The sequence below is a fragment of the Pithys albifrons genome, chromosome 5 (genome assembly GCF_047495875.1).
Source record: "Pithys albifrons albifrons isolate INPA30051 chromosome 5, PitAlb_v1, whole genome shotgun sequence".
Classification (NCBI taxonomy): domain Eukaryota; kingdom Metazoa; phylum Chordata; class Aves; order Passeriformes; family Thamnophilidae; genus Pithys; species Pithys albifrons.
The window spans coordinates 6,689,591-6,700,069 of record NC_092462.1 but is presented as its reverse complement, the minus strand read 5'-3'; the positions used below and the strand labels follow the sequence as shown (position 1 = coordinate 6,700,069).

The following is a 10,479-nucleotide window of genomic DNA, read 5'->3' as shown; positions in this document are numbered from 1 at the left end:
CGCGTGCCCCTTGACCGCCCCGCCCCTTCTCGCCTCGCGCTCGGCTCGGCGGGGCCGGGCCCCGCGCTCAGCGCCCCCCAGCGGCTGAGGCGCCGTGAGCGATCCCTCCCTCGTGCGCCCCCTGGCGGCGGGGCGGGGCCCGGAGGGGCTATGGCGGCTGCCGAGGGGAAGGAGCCTCTGCTCGGGGCCGGAGAGGCGGCGGAGGAAGAGGAGGAGGAGAGCAGGTAGAGGATCGTTCTGCTCTGAGGCAGTGCCGGGCGTTGGGACGACACTGACACGGGGAACGGCCCGTGTTTGCCGAGTCCCTTCCCCGCCCCTCACGGAGAGCCCAGGCCTGACGGTGCTGCCCGTCCCGGGGAATAGACGTGCAGGAGCCGAGCGGAGGAGCAGAGGAGCCGGAGGACACACCGACCCAGCCGCCGTCCCCGGGCGCCCCCGAGCCCGATCCGCGGTCCCGGAGCGTCCCGGGCCCGGCAGCGGGAGCTGGTTCCTTCCCTCTGCAGGGAAACACAAACCCACTCGCTTAGAAAGTTCCCAAAAAGCACCAAAGCGGATTATGGTGGTGCAGAAGTCTGTGTATTTAGTATCAGCCTTCATGTGTGGTCAAGAGTTGGTCACTTGAATTTTTTTTCATTCTGACAGCAGAAATTGAACGTGTAGAGGGGACTTTGCTTTAAGGTCTTTACTGAAATGCTCTTAAACATTAAGCTTGATTTAACTGAAGTATCGAAAGTAACCAGGCATAGCTGGTGCAAGTGTTTCACAGAATTCTCCCTATCCGTGATGGGCAGCAAGATGGCAAAGTATATTTAGGAACTCTGCTTATGTGGTTAAAGTATCATTGAAGCAAGGCACTTCAATGCTCTAAACATTTCTGAAAAATTAAATACATAAATCATGCTGTAATTAGTATAATACTAAGATACTGGTAATATGTTGTCAGTATTAATCACTGTTACATTAGCTTTAAAATTGCAGACATGCCTAAGTCTATATATGACTTATATAAACTGTGGTTATAAATTGTTCAGGCCCCTATAACCTAAGTCCACATCTTTTGGACAGAGATTATTTTGCTTAAGTTTGTAGCTTCTATTTTAATTTTTTTTCAGCCCTTGCAGTCTTCAGTTTATCTTTTATTTAGTGTAGCTTTTACATTGTATTGTTATTTTCTCGTTGTGATAATAGACCAGCCAAGGCTTTTAGTCAAATAAACAGCTGTTGGGTTTTGTGGTTCTTTTAAGGTCATGGTTATGAGTAGCTGCCTAGGATTTTATGGTGTAATACATAACTTCTTAAAGCCTTTTTATGGTATCTGATGCTCCAAAGTGTCTATAGAAATTGAAGGCCTCTCTAGATAAAGATCTCTTTTTGTAACATTTGTTGCATGATAGCATTTCTGTTCTTTTTTTAATTTGTCGATCTAGTATTTTTCAGAGAAAAATAAATTCTTTGTAGTCTTTGTTGAGTCTTTGCATAACAATTTACACAATTATATTGAGAGGTTTGTGAACAATGTTTTCGATGTCCTGTGGGACAACTAGAGGAGGATCTAAAAATGATTTCTTTCTCTCTTGACTTTTGGTTTGAAAACAGGGATATTGTGGAAACTCAAGAGCATTATAAGAGCAGATGGAGATCCATCTGGATTATGTACCTTACAATGTTTCTCAGTAGTGTAGGTGAGTAAACATATGTGGATTTCAGTGTTACTTGTTTAATGAATATACTTTGGTTTGGAAGTTGCAGGGTACTGTAGGTTTCAATGATGTCGCTTCTTTAATGCAACTGTTCTTTTATAACCTCAAAAAAGGTGCATTTTCTGATTCTTACAAGGAGAAGATATGACCAGGAAATCAAACAAAACGTTAGATTTAATGAGATAAGTTACAAAACTGTTTTGAGACTAAATGATGTATTACATAAATCCCTGGTTTATGACTCTATGTAATAGTTTGGGGTAATAGGTAGTGACAAGGTAAGGTCATTGCTCAGAACTCAACAAAACAAAGGGCACAATTTTATTATTCAAAGTGAAACTTACAGGGATAAAAAACAAATAATGCTGAGTTCTTAAGAGGGAAGATCTTTATGGGAGTGTATGTTACCTATTTCAAATATTTATCAAAACCTGTTTTCTCCACTGCAGAACAAGATACAGTTTTATTCCTAAATAACTCCCTCTGGAAGGAAGAATTCTGTTCATTTTTGATTTGTGGTGATTTTCTGTTGGCCTCGAAATTACCTTGACAATCATAGGGTACATCAGGGTTTTTTTTCTAATTTGATGAATTAAAATTTCTTTGACTAATGATGTCAGTATTTTTTTGTTTAGTGTGTATGCACCTTTCAAATGACTTTTTAAAAATATTTCCTCCTGTTAGGAGGAATTACCACTCCTTAAAAAGCACATAATGCATAGTTTCTTTTCAGATAACAGACTGGTGCACAGCTTTAGACTATAATACACTTGGAGCATAAGAATGAACCTGTAATAACTGTTGCAGTAAAGCAAATTACTGATAAGAATGGCAAATAAAGTAACTTCAGTTCTGCATTTCCTGTTACAGGTTTCTCAATTGTAATTATGTCTGTGTGGCCATATCTCCAAAAGGTTTGTAAATATGTTTTTCTCAATTAGTAAGAACAGAAAACTCCTTCTCAGAAAGTAGGTGATACAAAACTTGGCCTTTTATTTAGGAAAAGAAAAAGTAATGGGAAGTGTGTGGTTATCAGAGACTTTTATTCTGCTGTCCACTTAGACAGCTTTTAAAATCTGGTCAGTTCATTTCCTGAATTGATAAAGGTACATGATAATCCAGAAATGTTTGGTTTTCCAATATCATTTCACTGTTTTCTTGGAGGGTGAATTGATAGAAATCTCTTTATTAAAATATAAAAAGTTATCTGCATTTTGGGAAAAAAAAATAAGAAGAAAAGGAAGCTGGAGGTAGAAGTTGTTCTGTAGATGTCACACTGTTGCACATAGATCTTGATATTCCTGATGAGGAATTGCCATTGTTCCTGGATAGTGATTTTAATTTGTATGTGGTTTTTTCACCTCTGTTGCATTGTTAAAAGTGCATAAAAGTCTCTAAAACTTTAATTTGATCTGTGCTAGGATTTTACTGCCCCTGGAATTGCAGAAGGCAGTTTGCAATGCAAATTTGGAAGAACATACCCTGGGTTAGGGTCCCAGAGGTATCATTAAAAGTGAGTCTGGTGCTGAATTCTTGCAGAAGAAAATGCATTATCAGTCTTGTATATCAGGACAGACTGAGGCATGTGCAGAGATGATTGAAGTGATTCCTTGCTCCTGGCATGTAAACTATCTACTGTGCTGCTTAAGTTGTCTGTAGCCTAGAACATCACCAGTGCTGTACAAGAACTAGTGGAGTCTGCTGCAAGTGAGCCATTTATAGTCTCAGAAGCAAAGCATGTTTTATTGGTTTGGTGCATTGCTGGAGGGAGTTATCTGAGGTTTGTTGCCCCAGACAAAGTATTACAGTACAGTCTTGGGTATTCCAGGTACTAATTCTAAAAGGGTGTTACTGATTATATAAAACCCTGTAATATTTCATCCACAGAACTGATTCATATGTTTCTGCAGATTGATCCAACAGCAGATGCGAGTTTCTTGGGCTGGATTATAGCTTCATATAGCATTGGCCAAATGGTTGCCTCTCCCCTGTTCGGGCTGTGGTCCAATTACAGGCCTAGGAGAGAACCTCTTGTCGTTTCAACTGCTATTTCAGTAGCTGCTAATTGTCTCTATGCCTATGTCCATGTACCCCATTCACACAACAAATACTACATGCTGACTGCACGTGCTCTCGTGGGATTTGGAGCAGGTAACCACAGCAGAATTTATATTTCTGAAAATTATTACATTCTGTCTCTAATGTAAAATAGTTAACATTACATTTTAGTAGCACTAATAAAAATACTAAAGGGAGTTCTGGATTTTCTTTTCTTGCAAAATAAGAAAAAAAACCCTAAAATAAATGTCACTCAAGAGTTTTACAATATAACTTAATATTTACATGAATGCATCCTTTTTTTTTGAAGGAAATGTGGCTGTAGTTCGGTCGTATATTGCGGGTGCCACTTCTCTTAAGGAAAGAACAAGTGCCATGGCCAATACCAGTGCCTGCCAAGCAGTTGGCTTCATATTAGGACCAGGTAAAACATATCTTCTTCCCTCATTTTTCTAATGCTTATTAGGATGAAACAGCATTGGAAGTAGGAATCCTCAGCAGCTGTATGCTGAGTATTTTAAAACTTAGTTTGTCAGTGGTATTAGAATTAAATAAATAGGATCCACTCATCCATTCTTGTGTATGCCTATATAAATGAAACATTCTAGTCCAATTGCACTGCACCCATTTAAATTTTAATTTAAAAAACCCACACACACTTCTTTTCTCTCTAGTTGGCCTGTAGTGTGAGGGATAGTCCATTCCCAGGACCAAGGTTTTGCATGTAGGAGGAAGAGGAAAAAAGAGTAAATCAGGTGTTTGCCAAGAAAATTCTTTTAAGTGTCATGGTGTTATTTATAGTGTATTTGTATGTAACCAAGCAGTTTTCTGACTAGTTGAGACCCCACTGGCACCCATCAGTTTATTTAGAGTAGGATTCTCAAAATGTAAAAGGTTTGACAAGTATAATATTTAAATTTTACTTGGCAGTTAGAAGAACTTTGCGTATCCAGTTTTATACATTTATTCTATATGTGTTCTAATATTAATGATTCTCAAGATTTTCACAGTACACCTGTGTTTTTAGTTTTTCAGACATGTTTTACACTTATTGGAGAAGAAGGACTAACATGGAAATTAATTCATCTTCAGCTGAACATGTATACAGCACCAGTTTTATTTGGAGCTCTCTTAGGAGTTATTAATATTATTCTCATCTTTGTCATATTCAGGTAATCAAGTAAATAAAAAATATTTTACCTTGTTTTTGTGGGTGATTTTTAGCAAATCATATGCTGCTCAGCAGGAGGAGTAATAAACCTGAAATGTGGAGTGCTAAAACTGTAAGTGGTTATTTCTTTTTTCAGTGTTTCTGCATTCTTTAATACCTATATTTTCATTATGCTCATAAATCAATCATAGTGATATTAACAGGTAGAATGTAAACTGATTTAAAAAGTTAAAGCTCTTGGATGAGTCGCTTAGCCTTGACATAGTTTTAGTATTGAGAGTTCCTGCCCATGTTTTTTCTTTAAAGAGAAATAAGGTTGTCTTGTCTGTAGGGATCTCACTGTCTTTGTCTTTCCTTTAAGAATCTTGAAGGGGAATTTTTGTTCATTATCCCATTAGTGTAGATGCATATGGATATGTGATATTCTCCCACTAGAATATTTCTTTCTTAATGGTGTTCACTGCAATCAAATGTAAGCTTCACAGATGATGGGAATAATTACCATGTAAGATGATGCCATTTACAAGTATTTTAATAGAAACTTGACTCAACAGTAGATCAAATAAATATATGTAGTAATGAAATAGTTCTAAATTTCTAGGGAGCATCGAGTGGATGACATGGGACGGCAATGCAAAAGTGTCAATTCTGAAGAAGGTACCTATGTTTTCTTGAAAACTTGTTGTGTGATTATAATTCTGAAGTACTTTCCTATTATTAAACAGTTAGAAGTATTGTAAAGTCTGATGCATTGGAAACTTGAAATGGAAAATAGGCAACATCTCTCTATAACTGGTCCAGAAATTGTTTCATATCCGTGTTGTATCCATAGTGCTGTCTGGTAGCAAAGAAGGAAAAAAAATTGTATGGACCCTTCTAGATTTCCACCCTGAGAGTTCTGCTGTGTTGCTTTGACCTTGCAAGAGCAAGTGTTTTGGTTTCCATTGATAAAATATTTAAGGAAGTTTGCTTATTTTGCTGTTACTCAGGACTTGTTGGTCACTAAGAAAACAGATGGTGTAACCAATTTGGAAATAACTTCCTGTAATTGTCAGAGGAATTGAAGTTTCAACAATTTAATTTTGATTTAAAAACTTTATACTTAAGTTAACAAAATATAGCTACTTAGCTGCCCACCAACCTGCGTTTTATATACGTAAAAAACTAAAGAAATCATTACTGTTTGTGATTTGTGGTGGCGGTACAAAAAAGCCAAGTTTGCTGTTTAGATAATTCTTTTGTTTTGTTGCAGAAAATGATGCTCTGGATCAGAACACAGAAGAAAATGTTGACCATGTTGCAGTGGTAGCACTCAATGTTCTCTTCTTTGTCATCTTGTTTGTGTTTGCTGTCTTTGAAACGTAAGTTTGTATTTTTCCTCTGGAAATACTTGAACACATAAGGTGGTTAATTGGGAGAGCATGTAAAGGCTTTTCTGTTGTACTCTTTTTCTTAACCAGCTCTTCATAAATAGAAGTCCAAAATCATATACAATCAATTTGATGTATATTGAATTAAAGGTCAGCATAAAAATATGTACAGTCTGTGGTATGGGAAACATTAATGTAAAAGCTTTTAAATGGAGGCAAACCCATGTCCTCAACTTTTTAGGTGTTAAAAAAATATAGCTTAACTTGGGCTACCTAAAATCCAGAGAAAACTGTGTCTTCAGTTGAGTATCTTGTTCTGTGCTTTTTATTTTGTGTAATTTCTTAGCATGACTCTGATTAGCTCCAAAAGCTTCAGTGAATCTCTTGCTTCAGTAATAATTAAAAGTTATTTGATACAGTTAATGCAATTGTATCCTTAAATACACTATTTTGTATGACTGGGCTTTTACACTGTTCTATATGACTAGGCCTTTTTTACCTGAAGAGGTATGTTATTCACTCCCAAATTTTCTGTGTGTAAGAAAATAAGTAAAACATAACAAAATTACCTCAGACTGAAGTGTACTTAATTTTCTTAATTTACAAAATACATTGAGTATGTAAGTTATTCCACAAGTTTTTTGAGATCTGATATAGCTAAAATTTCTTGTACAATATGGCTGTCTTGCTTGCATTATTTTAGAAAACTGGGTTTCTAGAGATTGGTTGGATGCTAAAACTCAAAAACAGTATTACAAGTTTACTATTTCTATACTCGCAGGGTCTGATTTTTTTCCATCTCTATTACTGTGGCTTGGATTTACCTCCATCATATTTTCACGAACTACTGGAAATAGATTAATGATGCTTCAGAGTATGGCTGGTGTCATGTGGTTATGAATTGTGTCTAGTGAATTTGTTTTAATAAATGATGCACAACAGAATTATTTTATAACTAGCCTGTGTTTTTTGACATGCCCACCAAGAGGAAAGGCTTCTTTACCACTTTGATGTTTGGGACGATATGTGTATGGAAACAACCGTATAGGAGCAGGTTTTTCTCATTGTTGTATTTTTGTTCTGTCATTTTAGTATAGCTACTCCATTGACTATGGATATGTACTCCTGGACCAGGAAAGAAGCTGTTTTTTATAATGGAATAATCCTTAGTGTGATTGGCATTGAATCAGTTATTGTTTTCATGGTGGTTAAAACACTATCAAAAAAGTAAGTTTTTTGAATTGTTACTGCTAATAAGTATGAAAAGCTTTATGGCAAGGCCAAATCTCTGTTAAGTCTGGGTTTACTATGATAATGAAGTACTTCCAGTTTTGGCACAGCCATGATGGGGTGGTTGGCCTTTATTCTGTTAACATAATCCCTTTACTTGACTGTCTTTTACCCTCGAATCACAAGAAAGACAGGTTTTAAGCTACTGTGATTTTGTAATTTTTCTTGCAGGTGTTTTGGTCAGGTGTCATTTCTACAAACAAATGCACCATGTCACTACCAGTGACATAAATTTTAATTTACATTATGCATTTAGTTGCAATTTCATTGTTTGATAGGACTGGTGAGCGTGCCATACTCCATGGAGGCTTACTGATTGTCTTGGTTGGATTCTTTATCTTACTGCCTTGGGGGAAGAAACTACCAAATATCCAGTGGCAAGGTATAGTTCCAGTCATACTAACCCATCTTCATAATGTTTTTTTGGAAGCTTTTTATTGTCTTTGTTCTTAATCATATGGATAACTTATTTTTACAGAAATAAAGAATAACTCCATTCCCAGAACAGTTCCCACTGAAATGTTAATGCCTTTCTGGAGTTTGCAAGAAGTGCAGCTGCTGTCCAACCACACAGCAGAACCCGTGGGCTGCCCCATCACACAGTCCTGGTGTCTTGATACTCCAGTGGTCTACCTGGCCCAGTACCTCAGCTCTGATGTGCTCATAGGATTGGGCTATCCTGTTTGTAATGTCATGTCCTATACTTTATACTCAAAAATCCTAGGACCAAAGCCACAGGTAAGCAAGATCCCTAAACAGTTTATTTCATTTGCTTTCCAAGACTTGCACCCTCTTAATTAGAATGAGGGATCTACTTAAAAAGTCCATTTAGCATCAGCCAAATAATAGTGCATTTCAACTAGGGCAGAACTTTGCAGGACCTCTGATCTCTTAAATTCCAAGGCAAGTCCCTAGAGGAATTAGAAAGCAAGGCTTGTGCTGTTAATGCAAATTTTACACTGTGAAAATTTCATGACTTTTCTGGAAGAATAATTTTTTGAACAACCAATTATGTATTTGGAATAGCAGTATGGAATCATGGTCCTCTTACTAAATTGTATAAAGACTACAATTGTATAAATGCTACTAATACTCCCAGTTATTGACATTTTACTCTGGTGAAACACCTAGCAAACTGATATTACTGCTTAACAAAAAATGGTATTCTTTTTCACATTTTTTATGTTATATTTTGGTGAAAGAAACTAAATGCTTTCAGCTGAGAGGCTGAGCGTTAGTCTTGGAAACAAAGTAATCAGTATCTTAATGAGTTAAGAGAGGTAAGTGATGGTTTAAATACTTTTACATTTCCTAATTAGGATAATGGGTTGGAATTACTGGCAAGCTAAATAATTCCTGTATCACTAACATAAGCTTTTGATCTGCTGTAGGGTGTCTACATGGGATGGTTAACTGCCTCTGGAAGTGGAGCACGAATACTTGGGCCTGTTTTTGTGAGCCAAATATACACTCACCTGGGACCACGCTGGGCATTTAGCTTAATCTGCGGAGTAGTTGTAGCCTCTCTCTTACTCTTGGAGATAGTATACAAGAGACTAATTGCATTTTCCGTCAGATATGGAAGGATGCAAGAAGAGAATTGTTAGATACATAGTTAAAAAAAAACACCCACTCACACCCCCCCATCTAGAAGTAATATGTAGTTTTTTACTGCTTTTTAACAAGGAGTACCTAACCACTGATCTTGTACAATTGTTAGCACACATCCAACACCTGTACTTACACATTGACAGAATAGGTAAGTTCATCATATCCTAGTATATAGTTACACCTGCTGCAGTAGAGCTTTTGTATTTTGCTTTTCTAGCAGCAGAGGAAGGGATGTGGCAGATTAGATTGATACAAGGCACATTCGAAGTGTGTACAATTTAAAAGATGCACCCGTGCACTGAATGCAGCTGATCACAGGTAATTGCATCCTTTCCAGAAAGAGGTAAAAGAAATGTTATCTTGATTCTGTGAATCAGGACTAGTAACTCTTTTGTAACTGCAAGACTGGTTGAGCTGCATGCACTTTGTATGGAGATATCACTACTTGAGCAAACCTTCTGATATTCAGTGTGTTGGCTTGTAAGCACTGGTTACTGCAGACTGATTCTGTCTGGAGATGAACAAATAGGTTCCAGAGAACCTATTCGTACATCTCCAGGATTTCAAATGAAGTGTGACATGTGTAGAGAAAGGTAGACATCCTCTGCACAAGTAGTTTGTATGGGATTTGGGTCTTTAAGTTGGTTGAGAGCCACTGAAAATCAGCATCAGCGGCTGTTACTTGAACTACAGTGAACCGTATGTGCAATTTTTCCTCTCCTGTTTTGCTGAGTGCCTTTTTGTGGCAAGAAAAATAGCCTGCATCAAGCTGAAATATGCACAGCTTTTCTTAACTACAAGAAGGAAAGACTCAGCATGATAGTTTACACTTTTGTTGTGATTTATGAGCATGAATGCACTGTGCTGAGCAGGGGCAGTAATTAAGTGAAAGGAGAAAACTGGCTCCTTAGGCCTTCCTTCTTAGCTGCAGAATATATTTTTTTCTGATAACAAAGTACAGGAAACAGGAACTTGCAATGTTTTAATTATTCAGAATTTATTTTTAAAAGTGAAATTGTAATTTTCCCTCATAATGGGGCCTAAGCTTATCTATACAGCTTGGTTTTAGCTGTTTTAATACTACTGGGGAAAAAACCTGGAATCACTAGTATGAGAGTTGTGGCCACTGTTTAATGTCTCTACTATGTGATGCTCATTGAATTTAATAAATATAATTATGTATTCCTATGTAATCAATTGTTCAAACACTAAAAGACTACTGAATTAAAAGATTCTTTTTCCAATACTGACTGAAGGAAACACAGAAGTCTTACTACCT

General features: G+C 37.3%; 1 protein-coding gene across 1 annotated transcript; it reads left to right on the top strand.

The window, feature by feature from the left end:
- The first annotated feature begins 1 nt into the window (after nt 1).
- On the top strand, nt 2–10,450 carry MFSD8 (major facilitator superfamily domain containing 8). The gene is made up of 12 exons (XM_071555568.1): nt 2–224; nt 1,597–1,682; nt 2,571–2,614; nt 3,611–3,851; nt 4,069–4,182; nt 4,786–4,930; nt 5,531–5,586; nt 6,182–6,290; nt 7,392–7,526; nt 7,868–7,971; nt 8,068–8,327; nt 8,981–10,450. Exons 1-12 carry the CDS (start codon nt 151–153, stop codon nt 9,194–9,196), a joined length of 1,584 nt encoding a protein of 527 aa, XP_071411669.1. The 5' UTR covers nt 2–150; the 3' UTR covers nt 9,197–10,450.
- Nucleotides 10,451–10,479: the final 29 nt, after the last annotated feature.

Excerpts from the sequence above, each read along its gene's own strand:
- MFSD8 (XM_071555568.1), top strand. The coding sequence starts at position 151 with ATGGCGGCTGCCGAGGGGAAGGAGCCTCTGCTCGGGGCCGGAGAGGCG. Across the intron at positions 4,183-4,785 it reads TGGCTTCATATTAGGACCAG|TTTTTCAGACATGTTTTACA; the intron begins GTAAAACATATC and ends CTGTGTTTTTAG. Across the intron at positions 6,291-7,391 it reads GTGTTTGCTGTCTTTGAAAC|TATAGCTACTCCATTGACTA; the intron begins GTAAGTTTGTAT and ends CTGTCATTTTAG.